We start from the raw sequence: 20,237 nt of genomic DNA on the forward strand, positions 1-20,237 counted from the left end.
TGCTCTAACTCTCAGCTAGAAATTGTGCACGACGCCCTCTACATTAGTCTTCATTGTTTTGTCGATTGAACACTAATTGCCGTAAGGGCTATGAGCCACACACACAGACTAAGAGTCATTGTCAGATATCGGGTACGACCCAACTGTTGGCATTCCTTGGGTGATTGTTCTTAAGATCGAACAGACCTACCCACTGGAGTACACAACGATGTTAATGGACAAGAAAAAGTCTTGTCATTACGGATGTTTAGGGTGTCCTTTTTGCACGACATGGTTTCAGTGCGACACTCAACTCAGCTAATTTCTACCATGGATACTAGATGCAACATACCATTGCGATAGCATGGCTGTCCATAAGAGCTAGGCTTTCCCCTTGTGTGGATCTCTCTCTCTCTCTCTCTCTCTCTCTCTCTCTCTCTCTCTCTCTCTCTCTCTCTCTCTCTCTCTCTCTCTCTCTTATATATATATATATATATATATATATATATATATATATATATATATATATATATATATATCACTACGATTGTCTATGGACGCACTATTTTGGGTTAAGACCCCGCGGGTGCTTACTAAATCACCCCATAGGCATTGAAGATCACATTTTGATCTATTCCCGTTATACTTTCAAGGAAAGAATTCCACAATCTACCACGCGGTAGCCGAAAAAATCAACTTTTCAAGTTGATTCTCATCATTTTGTACACGGACTATGTTAGTTACCGTTACCTGCTAGTTGAGCAGTTTCTACAAAGCGTCTTACCAAGGGGTTGACTACGTAGATTCTACCCAACGGGTTTGGATAGCGAACGCAACACCCAGAGTTTCCAGTGCAATGTTGCTTGGTTTTTTCACAAGTAAGAGACGTGCTCCTCTGCATTTGAATACGGATAATTGAACTTTCAGTTCAATCCCTAGCGACATGCCAAGGGCATGTCAGAACAAGTATTTTGGGCTGTAGTGTCCAATGTACATTATGCTGTTATGAATCCACTTGTCGGATTCAATTTGGCACATGTTGTCACATGGGATGCAACATGGTCTAGGAACTCAAGGAGTTCGGTTTAGCCAGTGTGGATCAAGGATAATGAGGGTCCCTCTCACTCCCGTCGTAGGAGTGTTTGCAGTTACCTCCACGCACAAGTACATCTTGTACTTGAAGGATGTTCTTTGTTTAGACATCCTTAATTGAGACAAATTCCACATGTGGCGAATATGAGTCTCTGGGACTGAAACTGGCGTACCCTATTTCAAATATGTGTCACGACAAAGTCCCTAGGTGCTGGTCCAATCTGTTTTCTAGACCATTTTCAGCACGACGTATCAGGAGCAATTTCAATGGCCAAAAATTGTCAGATATTTAGAATGACTTGTTAAGGTACAAGTGCTACTAAACAACATTACAGATAGTTGTTTTACATATACAAAGGCTATGAGTTGTTAATGAAAAAGTTTCATTGTTTGTACCTAGAAGTGATCATTGTTTCACCTTCTATTATGGTTCAAACATTTCTTTAAGTCTTGCAAATCATTGCAACTGAAAGCATTTAATTTCTTTCCAAAACTATTTACATTCCTCTTTAATGTGTGCTAGGTGCATCACATTTGCCATAACTATTGGCAAGGATGATCATGGATATACACGTTCGGATCTGTTTTTTGCTAAATGCATGCACACTAGGTGTTATGGGCCCTAGTGTTTAGCAAAGGCTGATTTGGAATGGCATGTGTATTCATCAAGTTGTTGCTTATGAAGCATTTTTCACTCTGTGTGCAGTATCTCTATGAGATTACTTTTGGGTCTACTTATCACCAATAGAGGTCATGGCTCGGTTTGGGTATTTGTGGATTTTTCAAGTTAACCACAATGGTTATTCTAGACATTGTTGATTCCTCAGCAATGTTATACGGTATTGTGATTCCCATTTACCAGTCATCTGGGAAGATTGTCTGTAAACCATGGGGGAAACACACCTCAGTACTGTCATTTATCCAAGGGGATAGGCAGATTACAAAGTTTAATCTTGGGCTAAAAGATATGAAAAGTGCGTACATTAGCACCAATCACTCCAATTAATAAGCATTTATTGCTCCACTTGGAGTTTACTTACTATCAGTAAACGCATAGTTGCGACTAAGTTTAGTCTCTTCATGTATAAGTCGGGTTCTCAATCTTGAACACTAGTTATGGTGGGGTTGTTTACTGATGAAATTTGAGAACACTCAAGGACTTACACTTGGTGGATGAGTTATGTCAGCAAGTACTTTCATGGAAAACTAAAAAGCGGTACTCTTATAGGTACATCTTTGTCGTGATAACTCGTTTAGCATGCTCATGTGCATTCTAAATGGAGTCTACACACTAGATGGTTGCAAATGGACAACAATGTGCAAAATCGAGATGCTATTCTTGATTTCATTGAACCTCCTACTACATTGTTTTTTCAGCCAAACAAATAGCTGGATCCATGAGGGATACCACGGTGGAAAACATTAGTGTTCTTATGAAGATTCTACCACTTTTGTTTTCGCGGATGAAAACGCTTCTCCAAGAGGAGAGTAATGTCATGCCAAGGGTAGGACTATAGGAGGGCACGGCCCTGGCCAAGGGCCGATGGATACACATGCGGTACAGGGGCTATATATAGGAGGGCCAAGGGCCTATATATAGGTACGGTTTGGTGGTTAGTGGGATGTCTATCTCCCTATTTCCTTTCATCATTCTAATTCCTCAAAATTTTTCTCACCCCAAATCCCATTCAGAGGTAACCACAAGGTAGACCATGTGAAACACTTGAGAAAAGTAAAGAGGGTACCTCTCACCCAAGGTAGAAGTAGATGACTATGACATACTAGCCATATTTGTACACAGAGATAGAATTTGGTTAGATTTCAAATATCATAAGGATTGTGTCATTGTGTATAATGTGTCATTATGAGTTTTGGCTTATGGACCAGATCTTGTTGGTTCCAATTAGCTTTTTGTTTGGTAGCTATTACTCGTTTACTCTCTTTTTTTGCCTTTTGGTTTTAGTATAGGGCGCTATATATATATATATATATATATATATATATATATATATATATATATATTCCCTAAGATTAGGAGGTTAAGAGGTCAGGGAGGAAGGTTAAGAGGGAAGCAAGCAAATGATGGATGTCACTAAACAATCCCCCCCTTCCTTGGGTAGATCATACCTTTTGAAAAGATGTCTTCACCTTTTGAAACCATTTGTTCCAAGTTGTAATGGGTAAAGACTTTGACCAATAGTTTTTTGCCACCCTAGGCCCCTCATCAAGTTGCAAGGGTGGTAAGCTCCTCTCCCATGATCTTACTTGCAACATTGCTTTAGGTGGTGAACTTACAATGGATGGTGCTATTTATTTCTTGTTTTTCTGGATATTTACAGTGGTAGGTGGAGGTTGTGTAGAAGCTTGTATTTCTCTGGATGAACTACATGAAGCTTCATTTGACTTCCCAGCTATTCCTGCAAATGGTTCTCGCTTTGGTACCCAAACTAGAGTCTAGAATAGGTGTGTAGTATTCCAGGATCTTCAATTGGCTTCATAGTTAAAAGATTCGACTCACATGGTTCTATAGGTGACGAGGAAGAACATAATTTACATTTAGGCACCCAAATTCATTCCCGTCGTAGTTGCCTTGGGCTTCTAATAGTTGCGTAAGAATCCAACGTAGCGTTTTCTTGGGGCGAGTAGGAGGTTTCTGTTTTGAACCAAATTGAGCATTGAAAGTGGTCGTTAACAAACCTTTAGGGACCAATTTGTATGTTTCCCTTGACAACTCACTCTGAGTTTTGGGTGCCTCATTCTTTGTTTTTAGCCATGGAAGTTGAAGCTCCAAACAAGCTTCTCATGCACGATTTGGTGCTGCTTCAACGTGTGTGTGTGTGTGTGTGTGTGTGTGTGGTTAGGGTGATTGTTCATGAATTTTGAGGCTCTGATCCTTGTGCTGCAAATACAAATTTTGAGGCTCTGACCTTGTACTCCAAACAAGTTGCTCATGCACGGTTTGGTGTTGCTTCAAAACGTTGCTCTATTTGGTCGACCTTAGAAAGTGTCAGTGGACAGGTGCACGACCGCAGGTAGGTTGATGCTCGCAAGCTTGGTCATGTACTCGATGCATCTTGGAGCGGGTGCAGTGGAGGTATGTATGTCAAATGCGGAAATTTACAGGTTGATGGTGGTTTTTTGGGAGATCTACTAGCCGACTACTTAAAGGCATGTGTGCCAATTCAGACAGGGATCGAAGATTGCGATGGTTGTGGCAATCATCACTTTGTCGTCGGGATCTCCATGTCCCGATATTGTCTATGCGGAGCTACATGTGTTTTTTTGCGGCCATATTGACCTTGGGCACAAGAGCACGGGTCACCGTGCTAAGGGATGCGAAGCTATACACAGAGGATCGCAGGTTTCCTCTCGTGGGAAGGCGGCCCAAGTCGCAAGTTAACTTTTTTTTAAAACAAATTGCTATGCTAAAAAAAAAACGAGGGCGGGCTGCAGTTCATGAAGAAAGGGCTGCCAGTTGCCTGGAAGAAGGTGCAGGCCGTGAGGGCTGAGTCAGGGCTACAGAGGGGAGACGGGACAGGTGTAGGGGACGGGCTGTATATGGAGGGAGGGGAAGAGCCGCCACGGGAGAGAGGCACATGAAGCATCAAGTGTGAGGGGCAGCCAGGGCTGCAGCCCATCAAAGGAAGAGGATCGCCAAAGTGGAGGACTGTTGCAGGGCCGCGCCACAGGAGGTGAAAGAAGGAGAAGCCATCAACGAGGGGGCTTGAGCTTGGGGAGTAATTGCAGAGGCCATGCCATGAGCTTTGAGGGCTGAGAACCGTCAGGACGGCAGAGGTGTCGAAGAGCATGACAAGGGGGACCGTTGGTGATGTATGAACAGAGAGGGGAGTCGGTTGCAGTGGCAGGCAGCCCCTACTTGTATGAAGGAGGGGAATCAAGAGCAGCACTAGGAGGACGTTCCTTCAAGGGCGCTGCAGGAGGGCCAGTGAATGGGATGCTTCGCTCAATATAGAAGGGGGCATCAGGAGCCAGCCCGAGGGAAGAGGTAACGAGGGGCTGCATCTGTGAGAGGCCGCCATGGGCTGCAGGGTGATGACACCATGAGGGGAGCAGGGCCGCCAAGGGGTGGCAGTAGTAGGAGGAGTCGGCAAAGAGGACTGCAAGGCAAGGCCACCAGAAGTTGAAGGATTGCCAGTCGAGTATAAATGGGAAGAGTGTTGCACACAATAGAGGAGTCGGCCACGGATCGACTGCATAAGGGAAGCCGTTTGCTGCAAAATTCTGGCCGACGCCATCATTGTACCCGAATTCTTGTTTTTTTACTATGCATAAGTGGCTTTATGGTCTGGTTGGGTTAGTGTTTGTGTTGGATTTGCCATCATTCTTCTCGTCTATCTCGTCTTGTGCATCTTGCCCGTGGTAGCATTATCTCGTCTTGTGCATCTTGCCCGTGGTAGCAGTGGCTCTGGGATTGCTTGTGTGTGTGCAGAGAGAGAGGGAGTGAGTGGTTGTGGTTGCAGATTGAGTGTGGTTTTGTGTGCGGTAGAGGCTTGCGAGGTCTCCCGGTGTGAGTGTGTTTACAGATATGGGTGCATTGGTGTGTGCGTTAGTAAATGCGATTGTGTGTAGCCGAAGTTGCTCGTAAGCGAGGCTGTTTAGTGCAAGTTGCAGAAAGTGTGCGTGCGTGTATGTTTCTGAGTGGCTTGGGGTGCTGGATATCTGCTGGCTATAGAGAGGCATCTAGTTTGTGTACTGTGTGTGTTCCCATTTCCCCCATCTCATCAGTGGTGCCCCCACTGAGGAGCTAATGATTGCTCCTTGGTAAAGTCGAAGACGATGTCGCAGTTTGAAGAGCAAAATCTAACCAGAATGGTGTGGTCAGGTTTTCCAAATTTTATAGGTGTTGAAGATGCAGAAGTGTGGCTGCAGGACTACGGTCTTTTTCTGCTGGAGAGTGGCTTGTCAAAAGAAGAGGGAGTGGGCCAAGCATTCCCGCTCCTGGTTCGTGGAAAAGCAAAGGTATGGTACGAGGGCTTGCAGGCTGAAGAAAAGCTGGATTGGAACAAATTTGAAGCGGCATTCCAAAGCCGATATGTGGCCAACATGCAGTGGAGTGAAGTGAAGCAGATGATGGACAACCTAAAACAAAACCTTGACGGTGATTTCCGAGCATTCGTGTGGGAGTTCGAGGCCATATGGAGCAAGTTGGTTAAGGTAACTGCTGTACAGAATGCAGATTTTTTGAAGATGACCAAGTTTGTGGACTGCTTGCATGTAAAAGTGCGGGATAAAGTCGAGATAGATGGACCCTGCACGTACGACGAGGCAGTAGCCTATGTGCAGAGCAGGACGAAGAAGCTTTTAAAGAAGCAACATGCAAAGTAGGTTCTGGCGAGTCCATTGCTGCCAAGGCCAATTGCTAGGAAAGAGCTTTAGATAATCCGACCTTTTGTTGATGCACATGTGGTAGCAACAGATAGGCGTGATGACAGAGTAGAGACGATACGGGGTGGGCCTATGAGGCCTCAGGGGTCTACCGAGTACCGCATGATGTGCTTGACCAAGTAACGTCCGAAAAACAAGTAGTGGAGAAGATAGCTGAAGTGCCAAAGCCTGTGAGTTTTGTGGAGAAAGCCGAGGTGTATTCGAGCTATAGCAGTGCCTTGGATACGGACAGCACATGGGAAACGAAGTCTGCTTTCTCAAGGTATGAAACATATGATGTTATGCATGTCGATAAGGTGGTCAAAGAACAGCAGGTTGCGGGTGAAGAGCCAGTTTGCGAAGACCAGGGAGTTGGGCAACCCTCTCGTGCCTTGTGATGGTAAGGCCATGTTGACTGAAGAAGAGTGCTTCGATGAAGCAGATTGGGGGTTTGATGATCCAATGGTTGTTGTAGATGACATGTCGCAGGTTTTGGTTGTTAAAGCTATGGCGAGAATACAAGGTATGCAAGGCTTGCTGCCTTTTCCACTGATGTTTGAAGAGTCTACAAGTGAAGATATGCCAGTGTCTGCTTTGGATGATCAGTTTCCACAGGTTGGTGCCATGTTGTTGCAGATGTGCTGCTGAAGGTTGTTTTGCAAGTGCCGTTATGCCGGTTGCTACAGGTTGCCTTGCTTAAAGACAATGATGTTATGAAGAGCTCTCTAGCCGACGGCTGGGAAAGAGATGATGCAAAGGCTTTGCAAGGTGTACAGGCTTGTTTTATGTGTGAAGAAGGCTCATGCCTGTAGTTTTTTGAAGGGTTATGCGATAAAGAGCTACATACATGGATGGCTTACAGGTTTACAAATGCAAAGCAGGGATGGTGTGTATCTGTGTTACAGACGGGTGGTGGTGATCAATGCCATGTTTTTGATCCAGGTGGCATTTACACTATGCTTGGGGAAGCCTGCAGCTTTCCATCTGACCCAGGCGGGTGCTATAGCCAGTGAATCTCTCTCTATCTACACTACAAGAGGTTGTGTGCTCTTGTGACGCTGTTAGCGACGGAAATACACTGGGTTTTTATAACCCCCGGCATCGCTAAAACCGTCGCTAATAGCGTCGCTATATGCGTCGCTATAAGCGTCGCTATATAGAGACGCTCATAGCGACGGTTATAGCGACGTTTACACAGAAGACTATAGCGACGCTCATAGCGACGCTACAGAGCCATAAATAGCGACGGTTATAGCGACGCCCGAGAGAATTTTTTTTTGGTGGCAGGGCATCCATCAACCATATTGTACTTGATTCACTTTTCAAAAAAAGTGCAAGGGTAGATAATAGACCCAAAATAGTCACCCACAAGACGCATTGTTAGCAAAATTGACAATTGTACACATCATAGGAAAAATGAATTGATTGGCAAATGTAATAATGACAATTGTACAACATCATAGGCATAAAGAATTGATTGGCAAAATGAACTGCGGTGACAAATGTAATAATATACATGGTTCAAAAAGACGTATAAAATCCGTCTCATGATACATAAGCTATGAGAAACCCTAAACTAATGCTATCTAGCTACGGCTAAACTGACGTCGTCTAGTCAGACGTCTCATCGCGTCCAAGCGGCGTATCTATCGGATTCTGCAAAAAAAGACAATAAGACACCTTTCGGTAAGTATAAACATATAACGACATTTATAAAACAATACAAAAAATAGAAAAGAGTAAACCCTAATACTAACCATGCCGCCGCGAGAACTGAGAATGTCCATCAGGGCGTTTAAGCCCTTCCTGCCTGCGTACTCGCGCTCGTACGGTGTGGGATCACGTCCTGTCATCGACCACTGTCAAAACATACAAAGATTTCATTATGTTAGAATTAAAAAACTCATAAACCCTAAACTATCGAACATAAAGAGCAATGCGAAAACACTTACAAAATCGGCCTCAAATGATGCCCATCCACCGCTCCCCAAGTGGTGCGAGCTCCCTGCCTCTACTCGCGCTCTAGCTGCATTCTTTTGTTGCTTCCACTTGTCGGGATTCTCGCGCGCTGCTTTCTTCGCATTCTTCCAATCTTCTTTGGCCAGCCAATCTGGCCTGTTCCACCCATTCTTGATTGCTTTTTGCACTTCGGAACGCTTGTGTTTGCAGTATTCGCGCATTCGAATCTTCATCAGGTCTTCATTGAAGAGCTGATTCCGTGTTGGAACGGGAAACTCATCATGAAGTATGTTGATGACTCTGTTTTTTAAATCACTTGGTACTTCACTCCATTTGTTTAGTATGTAGTGTCTAAACAGCTGAGAGCAAAGACCACGCATGCGCGAGATCACCTTCTTGCCGTCATCATCCATGATGATGCCGCCGCTGAAGTCGACGGAGTAAGATAAGCCCTCTGGCCGGTGACGCGTGAACCTGGGTGTCCCGGCAGGGGTCTCTAGCGGCGTGTCGATGGGGGTACGGACGTCAGGTGTCTCCACCGTCGTCTGGGCCCCGAAGCGAGGAGTCATGATATTAAAGTCCACATTTTATGCAATGATATTAAAGTCCACATTTTATGCAATGATATTAAAGTCCACTATGAACGTACCTGACACATTTTATTCCAATCGTGTGACTTCAAACCGGTAAGCTTTCCTTCTTTAGTAAAACACGTTCGGAGCGAGTGCATTACGCCAGTGGGGGTCCGCAAAGATCGAATGGTCTCTTTTACTTTGCGTTCTTGGGCTCCTGTGAAAATCCATGGTCCTTTAGGGAGTTTTATCGATCCATCAGACGCTGTTTGCGGTCAATATTGCTCCATACGATCCACATTTCTAAGGTCAACTCTGGCTCCCAAAGTATCTTTCTTGCCGGTCAGATGGTCCCATAGTAGATTACCCACATTCTTCAATATGTGCATTGGATCGAGCAAGTGATTGATCATGAGTCGGGGCCAGTATGGTAACTCGTACCATAGAGATAGTCTCTTCATCCCTGGAGGCAATCTGTCATCGCACATCTCCTTTTGCTCTAACCATGCTTGTTCAGACATCCTTGGTGGCTCTCTTCCCAAAAAGCTGTCGCGTAACACATGATTCTCTGGAAGATACGCTTGATGACCTTCGTAGATTTGCTTCTTCAGTGAGGGTGTCCTACGTGCATTCAGTGTAGGTCCACATGTGACACATTCTCTGTATCCGCTTGTTTGAAGCCCTGCATGTATACACATGATAATAGATCAACTATGGGAAAAAACAAGATTTACAGTGTCTGAGTGAGGAGTTTCAATAGATCACCTGAGCATTCTGTTAGCCCGGGATAGTCATGCATGGTCCACATTAGAATGCCTCTGATCAAAGCATTCCGTCGTCCTGTGTGTCGGCTCATATCCACCACCTCTATGCCAATCCACAATTGTTGTAGCTCTCCCAATAGTGGACGAAGATACACATCCATATTCCCCACTTTATATCACCCTGGCACAATCAAGCTTAGCCATAGGTGCCACTTCTTCGTAGTCAACCACGGGGGAATGTTGTAGTTGACGATGACAACGGGCCATACACTGTAAGATGTTGATCTTTGACCAAATGGATTTACGCCATCCATAGCCAGGCCTAAGCGCAAATTTCGAGCTTCCCTGGCAAAATCCGACCATGTTCCATCTATATGTTTCCAGGTTGCGCAATCTGCAGGAATTCGTAGCACACCATCGGAAGATTTATTCTCCTCATGCCATGATGCTAGGGCGGCCATGGACTTACATTCGAAGAAATGCTTGATGCGAGGAAGCAGAGGAAAATATCGCAAAACCTTTTGTGGAATTTTTGTCCCGTGGAGATCTACTCGATATCTTTCGGAATCACATTTCGGACACTTCTCCATGTCTATGTATTCCCCTCTGAAAAGAATGCAGTCATTAGGACAAGCGTGGATAAAATTGTAATCCATCCCCAAGTTTCGCAAAATCTTTCTTGCTTCATCTCGGGAATCTAGCATCACATTGTCAGCTGGTAATATGTGCTCTTTAAGCAATCTACACAACATAAAAATACGATACAGTCGTGTAAAAATGTATCAGATCATTATACATTTAGTGTTTTATTAAAGTAAACTAATTGTAATAGATCACCTGAAAAGCGCTGTGACGCTAGTGTCACTCCATCCAAACTTTGCCTGCATGTTGAGAAGAACCAGGAGTGCTTTCAATCTAGGCATATGTGCTCCATTATACAATGGCGTATCGGCTTCACTTTTCATATCATCATAGATAAGCCTTTCTGAATCCGTGATCTTCTCGATCATTTCATCAATCTCGGGCTCAAACATTGCCTCGTTGGGAATGTGCTCTGCATGATCATCCCCCGAGCTGTCAGAGGCTACATCTTGTGGCCTCACATATGCTGCTTGACCAAAGCGCCTGCGAACACGTCTATTGGGTTGCAAGATTGCTGCTTGTTGGCCAGCGTCAGAGTCCGACGAGTTATAATTGGCAACAACTCGATCTATAATAGATGGATCGAACTCGCCAAATTCACGAACGTGCTGCAAAGAAACACGTCTTGTCCGTCGCACATCATGCTTGCATTGATTACAAGGACATAAGACCCTCGTTGAGAGATAGGTGTTTCGGTTGGACGGTCCCACATCCTCGTCACTACTCATAATGAGGATAAAAATCTTATAACCTGGACAACAAATTTAATATTCTATTGGCATTCTTCGTCTTATCTCTCTCTCTCTCTCTCTCTCTCTCTCTCTCTCTCTCTCTCTCTCTCTCTCTCTCTCTCTCTTTACCTCACATTCTCTAGTCATGTCCAATCCCCGCACACCTCGGTCTAGAGGTGCACGGAGATCAGAACCACTGGGTTATAATCTCATCTTTATTGGTCAATACCTATATTTGTGGGTACAAGAAATCTACACACCCACGTCTACATGATACTGCATGTAGTGGACAAAACCCCTTTGCCTCTTCTCTAGCTGTAGCACTTCACAGCATCTTAACATCTTTTCACAGTAGATCTTTTCACTGTTCGTCTAACTCTAAACCCTAAACCGTAAGTAATTCTTGCGTGGACTCGATCTAACGTAAATAAGCGTAAATCTAAATAAACATAAATCTAACTAAAAATAAACATAAATCTAATTTAACGTAAGTCTACATCTAACCTAATCTTTAACGTCTTTTGGGATAGTTTCCAACGACGTTAAAACTCTCTTCTTCTTGTGTGTGTGTGTGTGTGTGGGTAAACCTAAATAAACCTAAGTCTAATCTAATATAACATAAATCTAAATCTAACGTAAATTATATTATATTAAAAACAAAGAACTAAACTAACAGGGATTATAAGAACCTTAAAACTGATTTAACACATAATTTTTCACATAACTCGGCAAGAGTTGGCATTCTCATCACTAAAGATGTGAGAGTTAACTTCCGGCGGTGACGCTGCCTCATCTCCATCCACATCTGATGACAGCAATTGGCCCTTTAGACCGTTCTTGCTCTTGTTACTAACTTTGAAGTTGTTGTTGAATGACTAGAGGTTGTCTAGATGGTCATTGTGTCGGGGATGTAGTGACTCTTGCCGCCCTGAAGATCCACCTTCTTCCCTATCTTCTGAAGACATTTCACCAGTACTTTTGGATCGACGGAGCCCACCATGAGTGAAGGCAGCAATACCCTATATTCCATTGAGGGCTTTCTTCACCCGCTTCATGCAAGCATCGCAGTTTATGGAGACCTAAATCTAATCTAATATAACGTAAATCTAAATCTAGCGTAAATAAACGTAAATCTAGTTAAAAATAAACTTAAATCTAATCTAATTTAACTTAAATAAACCTAAATCTAATTTAACGTAAGTCTACATCTAACCTAATCTTTAACGTCTTTTAGGATAGTTTCCTACGACGTTATAACTCTCTTCTTCTTGTGTGTGTGCGCGTGTGTGGATGTGTGTGCCAATAAAAAGAGATAAATGGTATAACCTTTCTATCACCCATGCCAAGTATGATAGATTGATTATGCCATTTCCCTCTTGAATAATAGGTCTTGAGTTCAACTCCTCGTCGGCTAGATCTTTAGGTCTTTTAATTTTAATTAGTTTCCTACGACGTTAAATTAGTTTCTCTCTCTTTCTCTCTCAATGTGTGTGCGTTTTTTTGGATCGTATGCATGTTTTCTCTCTCTTTTCCTCTCTCAATGTGTGTGTTTTTTGTTTATGCATGTTCTCTCTCTCTTTTCCTCTCTCAATGCGTGCGTTTTTTGTTTATGCATGCTCTCTCTCTCTTTTCCTCTCTCAATGTGTGTGTGCATTTTTTGTTTATGTATGTGTGTGTGCGTTTTTGTTTATGTTTGTACTCTCTCTCTCTCTCTCTCTCTCTCTCTCTCTCTCTCTCTCAAAAACACTATATGTGTGTGTGTATGTGTGTGTGTGAGAGAGAGAGAGAGGGAGAGAGAAAGAGGGAAAGGGAACATGAGAATGAGGAGAGGGAAGGAGCATACCTGGCTCTCCTTCCTCTCCTCGTGTGTGTGTGTGTGTGTGTGTGTGTGTGTGTGTGTGTGTGTGTGGAGAAGAAAGAGAGAGAGAGAGAGAGAGAGAGAGAGAGAGGAAGAGCGTTACCTGCTCCTTGCTTGAGGGCACCGAAAAACTCAGATCTGAGATCTGTGTTTTTGGGCGCGCTCGGTTATTTTTTTAGCCCAGCCGGCGTCGCAAATTTATTTGTAAATTTGCGACGCTCATAGCGACGTCGGGAAAAAAATTTTTGAGCGTCGTTGTGTGAGCGTCGCTAATATGAATAGCCTCTTGTAGTGCTATCTACTGCTATTTATCTAGCTTTTGTACATAGTATCTATCAGTTTCTTCTTATGCAATGATATATTCTCTAAATAATGCTACGGTTGAGCATGAATGCTTTCATGCTCAACGAGAGGTTGGGCAATGATGGTACAGCTTGATTTGGTCGACCTCAGAAAGTGTCAGTGGTGGCAGGTGCACGATAGCAGGTAGGTTGATGGTCACAAGCTTGGTCATGTACTAGATGCAGCTTGGAGCAAGTGCGGTGGAGGTATGTATGTCAAATGCAGCAATTTACAGGTTGATATGGTTTTTTGGGAGCTCTACTAGCCGCCAAGTTAAAGGCGTGTGTGCCAATTCGGTGGACAAGTTCATCGGGATCAAAGATTGAGATGGTCGTGGCAATCATCACTTTGTCATCGGGATCTCGATGTCCCGATATTGTCTATGCGGAGCTACATGTTTTTTTTTGCAGCCATGTTGACCTTGGGCACAAGAGCATGGGTCACCGTGCTAAGGGATGCAAAGTTATACACAGAGGATCAACCGCGGGTTGCCTCTCGTGGGAAGGCGGCCCAAGTCGCAAGTTAACATTTTTAAAAAAAAATTGCCATGCTAAAAAACACGAGGGCGGGCTGCAGTTCATGAAGAGAGGACTGCCAGTTGCTTGGAAGAAGGGCGCATGCAGTGGAGGGGAAGGCCAGGTGGTAGTTCCAAGAGAGGAGGGCGCCATCTGTGTCATGCAGGCTGTGAGGGCTGAGTCAGGGCTACAGAGGGGAGACGGGACAGGTGTAGGGGACGGGCTGTATATGGAGGGAGGGGAAGAGCCGCCACAAGAGGGAGGCGCATGAAGCATCAAGTGTGAGGGGCCGCCAGGGCTGCAGCCCATCAAAGGAAGAGAATCGCCAAGGTGGTGGACTGTTGCAGGGCCGCGCCACAGGAGGTGAAAGAAGGAGAAGCCATCAACGAGGGGGCTTGAGCTTGGGGAGTAATTGCAGAGGCCATGCCATGAGCTTTGAGGGCTGAGAACCTTCAGGACGGCAGAGGTGTCGAAGAGCATGAGAAGGGGGACCGTTGGTAATGTATGAACAGACAGGGGAGTCGGTTGCAGTGACAGGCAGCCCCTACTTGTATGAAGGAGGGGAATCAAGAGCAGCAGGAGGACGTGCCTTCAAGGGCGCTGCAGGAGGGCCAGTGAGGGGGATGCTTCGCTCAATATAGAAGGGGGCATCAGGAGCCAGCCCGAGGGAAGAGGTAACGAGGGGCTGCATCTGTGAGAGGCCGCCATGGGCTGCAGGGTGATGACACCATGAGGGGAGCAGGGCCGCCAAGGGGTGGCAGTAGTAGGAGGAGTCGGCAAAGAGGACTGCAAGGCAAGGCCACCAGAAGTTGAAGGATTGCCAGTCGAGTATAAATGGGAAGAGTGTTGCACACAATAGAGGAGTCGGCCACGGATCGACTACATAAGGGAAGCCGTTTGCTGCAAAATTATGGCAGACGCCATCATTGTACCCGAATTCTTGTTTTTTTACTATGCATAAGTGGCTTTATGGTCTGGTTGGGTTAGTGTTTGTGTTGGATTTGCCATCATTCTTCTCGTCTTTCTCGTCTTGTGCATCTTGCCCGTGGTAGCAGTGGCTCTGGGATTGCTTGTGTGTGTGCAAAGAGAGAGGGAGAGAGTGATTGTAATTGTAGATTGAGTGTGGTTTTGTGTGCGGTCGAGGCTTGCGAGGTCTTCCAATGTGAGTGTGTTTACAAATATGGGTGCATTGGTGTGTGCGTCAGTAAATGCGATTGTGTGTAGCCGAAGTTGCTCGTATGTGAGGCTATTTAGTGCAAGTTGCAGAAAGTGTGCGTGCGTGTGTTTTTTAGTGGCTTGGGGTGTTGGATATATGTTGGGCTATAGAGAGGCATCTAGTTTGTGTATTGTGTATGTTCCCATTTCCCCCATCCCAACGTGTGTGTGTGTGTGTGTGTGTGTGTGTGTGTGTGTGTGTGTGTGTGTTGATAGGGTGCTTGTTCACGACCCTGCCAAGCTTCTTCTTTGCCTTCAATTCCATGGCTTTGCATGAGCAATATGCAAGAAACTCAAAAAATAGCCATGCCCTTCTTAGCTCTGAGAGGGTTTGGGAATTATATACGTCACCTAGCCATATAAATAGTGGGGCACGTGCACCATTTCCCAAAAGGCCATTTGAGGCCGTTGGCCTCACATAAACCAAAGAAATCATGGAAGAAGTATCTACCACTTCTAGAATATGCATATTATAGAGTCGTGCATACTTCTTAGAGAGGTACAAGGATATCATACAAGGGTGTCATGTTCTCTAATTCTCTCTCATGCAAAAGTATAATATTACCACTACTTATTTTATTTCTAAAATACAAGCTACATGGAAATTGATGGATAGCACCACCACTTGGAGGGTAAATGAGTGAAGAGATTGAAGGGGCAAACTATTATGGTGTAGGGAATGGCCGTGATTGACCATTCCCACTAATCAGGGCGACCGGCGGAGGCTGGGAGCGTTGATTATGGGAATGGTCTGTGCACGGCCATTCTCGGCCGTCAAAGTCTAGGGGAGTAGGGGCCAATGGAGAGCTGACACATCATGCGTTGCAGGCGATCAAACAATACAGTTGGGACCACTGTTCATGCTGACGTGTTGCAGCTGATACAGTCAGGTGGTGCATCCATGCGTTGCAGTTGCATCTACTCGTCGTTCTGTGTTCCATGCACCGACTTGGATACCACTGATTGGTTGCACATGTTGCAGATTACGGTTGCTGACTTGTCATGCATCCAAAGCTCGACCAGCAGGATTCCGCAAGTTAATGGCCGGTAGATGGACGGTGCAGAGTGCACGCCCCTCGACCCTGGACTTTGACGGGTGAAGCAATATTGTCGCGATCGTCATAAAACGAAAAAGTTACAGCCTCCTGCCTTTCAAAGCTGGCTTCCTACGTTATAGAGGCATACATGACCATTATATCAACATAATGATGTCCAAGGCTGATGATGATCTCAACGTCGATGATGTCAATCAACCTCCAGAATGGTTCACTGCATGTTATCTTGATAATTGCAAGATCAATAGTTCTTCAGAAGTACTGTCCTTCAACAGGAATACATCATATGCCCTAATTAAGGAGATGCAGAGATTAAGGAAACTAGCACCCCATGAATCTTAATTCACTACCTTCACTTCAAGCAAACATATACATTGGCCAGTACTCACCCAATGGCTAATGCTTCTCTGTAACTTGCTTTCTTGATCAGAGAAACAACAGACTTTGCCATGGTTCCTTTATAAAGTCCTCACCAGCTGCCCAAGAGCACGGCATCCTGATCCCATAGCAAGTGAATGTGAGATTCTACAATCTGGGGTTTGAACTGTTAATGCCTCTGTTAGTAGCCCACGATCCCTCCATTTTTCTTAGAGAATCTTGGCTCTGCTTGTAGCTCACGATGCCTCCATTCTTCATAAATGAACCGCTTTTTTTCTCTCTTGCTTTCTATGTCCTTTAAGATCTATCTGCATGAGGAAAAACACTTTCAGAATATTTGGCTGCTTTCCATTTTATACTCACCAAATAAGCATAACTACAAAGTGAAATCTAGAGTCAAAATACCATTTCGTACTTTCTGAATACGGAACAATGTGCTATTCGTTCAGGTAAGATCTTTTTCACTACCCTGCCGACAAGATACTTGTATAATTGTAACCCACTAGCTCATCCTCATAAATTGATGTATCAACCGCAATGTGAAAACTTAGATCTACACATGATGCAAAACCGTACGTGCAATTAGATCATCTTTGGAAGGATATTAATTCCCAGCTTCAAGTGCAAGCAAGCAAGGCATGATTTATATATATTGATGGGTGCCTGCACGGGTTTGCAATAGTTAAAGCAAAGCATGCTAGTGATTCTCAAGACCAGCTGTTCTCCTACACACACACACACACACACACACGAGAGAGAGAGAGAGAGAGAGAGAGAGAGAGAGAGGGAGAGAGTAGCTCTTGCATTAATTAGAGTTAAAACCAATACAGGCTGCTTTAATATTGTCGAATTTGTTTAAATTTACAGCTTGAACAGTTCTCAATTTACATTCATGAAGGGCAGCTGGTGCTGTAGATCATGCCAGTAGTGGGCTAAATAAAGAGCAGCATGTCTCAATAATATATAACGCTTCTGCAGGCTGGCTGGTAGGCAAACATTATCATGATTAGCAGCTGCAGCGCCGCCATGGCATTCGTATCGATTATATTATCCCTTAGTTAACTCCCACTTCATGCAAATGTTGAGGGTTTTCGGGGAACCCTGACATATATAGTGTCCTGGCATCTCTACAATTTAATATAGGGGACTCGGCAGTAGGCACCTCACCTTACCATATAGAATTAGCTGCAGGAGGTCGACTATTCTCCAACTTGGACGGCAATATTGGCCGTGTTCATGTGTACAGCTTGTCGAGCAGCATATTGTGATGGAATAACATATGGTCCCAGACCCGGTGGTGGTGGCCGTCGAATCAGGGCTTGATCATGCACAAATGCATGCTGAGCTGGAGCTGGGCCGGCAGGAGTAGCTAAATATTGATCATATAAGTAGCTTCTCGGTACAAAACCTGGCGGCGGAGCTATAATATAATTCAGAGCATGTGGAAGTAATATGGCTGAAATATGAGGTGTGGGTTGCTGATCAGTACAACTAGGTACTCTGCACTCCAAATTAACATTCTGCATGTTGACATATACAGTCATAAGTTTGCTGCCAATATTATTGAGGGCGTATTTTGGGATGGCTCCGAAACCTGGCGGTGGCGTCAACTTATGAAGATGGACTGCGTGAGGGCTTGCCCTGGCATCTCCACACTTATACATGAATCCTTGTCTGCCTGTAGCAGTTGACTGTGATGGTGGCTGCCCATGAACTATATCTTTCTCTGCACTAGTTATTCGATGATTCATGCGATGCAAATATTCGAATTTCTTCCCCTGCTTATCCACACAGATTCTGTCACATTTTCTGTTGACATACTCCAACTTTGTCCAGTCAATGTTCTTGAACCATGGATGTTCCTTGATGTCATGGGCTGTCCTGAGGCGCTTGTTGGGGTCCTTGTGCAGCAAGCCTTTAAGCAGAGAATGGGCATCCCTGGACAAGTATGTGGGCAACCTCGGTCGTCGCGTCAGCACCTCTTGGCATACTTTGTCCTCATCCATATCGCAACCGCGCTTGCCAAAGGGCAGGCAACCGGCCACCATCTCAAAGAAGAGCACCCCAACACTCCACCAATCCAAAGCAAAGCCGTACTCCTTGCCTTGCAACATCTCGGGCGCCATGAAAAAGTATGTTCCACAAGGAGACGAGCGCATCTTTCCAGATTCTTCTGAAGACTGGCAACCAATTATGTCCACAGCTAAGCCGAAATCAGCGAGCTTAACATGGCCGTCATAGTCAAGGAGGATGTTCTCCGGCTTGATGTCGCGATGGAGGATGCCGTGCGAGTGCAGGTGAGCGACGGCGGAGACGATCTCCGCCAAGCAACTGCGAGCATGGGCTTCCGCAAAGAGGCCATCTTCCTCAAGTTGGGAGAGGAGGTCTCCACCATCCAGGAAGTCGAGGAGGAGGTGGGCCTGTTTTCTGGAGAGGAAAGAATCCCAGAGACGAAGGATGTGAGGATGGGGGTCCAATTGCAAGCGAGACAGGATATGGCGCTCATCCCTGATGGAGCGGTACTTGGCAATGTTGACGCTCTTCAGGGCGAAAATGCGATGGGTGAGCTTGTGCTGCACCTGGTAAACCTTGCCGAAGCCGCCCTCTCCAACCTGCCGCAAGATGGTGAAGTCGTTGATGCTGCTGTTCATTCGATGATCTCGTAATACCCTAAAAGAAATATTCTGAAGGTAGGCGGGTCACCTGCTGCACGTATCCCAAGGTCAAGAATCCGCAGAAGCTGCTGCTCTAGGCTCCGAGCTGCGTAGTTTGTTTTGTAATAAGCAAATCGCCCATGCGTCGGGACTCGGGTGCTTTTCACGTTTCAGCGCGGCATTTAGAAATCAATGGAAACAAGGAAATTCATGAACGAGGGAATATTTGCAAATTCATCGAATGGTTGGTAACAGAGAACGTTGGCTCGCATTTTTGCACGGGCATGTTCAAATGGGATCAATGGGGGAGGAGGGTCGGGAGTCACATCCACGAATGAGGGTCGTAGATCGAAGCGCGACGGCATTTTGTAAATTCGGAAAAATTTAGTAAATTCAGGAAAAATAGTAAATTCGGGTGGGGTGGCGCCGATAAATGTGAGTGACGGGAGATCAGCTTGAGTGACGGGAGATCAGCTTTGGGAACTGGAGTGGGATAGCTATGTTTGTAAAAGTGCATGTGTTCTTTAAGGGTGTTGTTTAAAATATAATGGTAAAAAGCCTATCATGTCACACGTTGTATATCAATTGGTTGGAAGTACGATGTTGGTAAATTTGGATCATATATGTAAATTCGAGAAAATAAGTAAATTCGGGTCGAGAGATTATGAGCATATTGCTGATTTTCGATGTGATTCTCTTCTTCTTTTTCCTTTTTTTCACCTATTCCCCGTCTCTCTCAACCTCTCTCTCACTCACAACACAATGGAATGGTATATTGAAAGTGAAGACAACAATGACTTTGAGGGTGAGGAGAGCTACTCTAGCAACTCAAGTGAAGATGAAGCCGGGGTGCATGAAGCTAGGTCCATGGAGTTTGACCACAACCTTTGCAATGTGGAGGGTGAAACATCGGTCAACATGGCTGCACATATATCTTCAAGGTATTTCACGTTCACTAAAGATGCATATGCATTGATGATTAAAACCTTGAAAAAAGACACATCCCCATCCTTGGATACACTAAAATCTTGCGATCCTGGAGGGTTGCTTGACCTCAAAAAGTGACGAAGAATGACAGACATGTTGTGTGTGAGAG

General features: G+C 44.9%; 1 protein-coding gene and 2 pseudogenes across 1 annotated transcript; 2 read left to right on the plus strand and 1 right to left on the minus strand.

Annotated features, from left to right (window-relative positions):
- Positions 1 to 5,868: 5,868 nt before the first annotated feature.
- LOC147423975 (uncharacterized) lies at positions 5,869 to 6,561 on the plus strand (annotated as a pseudogene).
- Positions 6,562 to 6,566: 5 nt separating this feature from the next.
- Positions 6,567 to 7,469, plus strand: LOC147423976 (uncharacterized; annotated as a pseudogene).
- Positions 7,470 to 17,338: 9,869 nt separating this feature from the next.
- Positions 17,339 to 19,178, minus strand: LOC147423977 (serine/threonine-protein kinase AtPK1/AtPK6-like). The gene has a single exon (XM_086501999.1). It carries the CDS (start codon positions 19,136 to 19,138, stop codon positions 17,687 to 17,689), a length of 1,452 nt encoding a protein of 483 aa, XP_086358125.1. The 5' UTR covers positions 19,139 to 19,178; the 3' UTR covers positions 17,339 to 17,686.
- Positions 19,179 to 20,237: the final 1,059 nt, after the last annotated feature.

This window comes from Adiantum capillus-veneris, chromosome 26 (assembly GCF_014529385.1).
Source record: "Adiantum capillus-veneris isolate H3 chromosome 26, ASM1452938v2, whole genome shotgun sequence".
In the NCBI taxonomy this organism is placed as follows: domain Eukaryota; kingdom Viridiplantae; phylum Streptophyta; class Polypodiopsida; order Polypodiales; family Pteridaceae; genus Adiantum; species Adiantum capillus-veneris.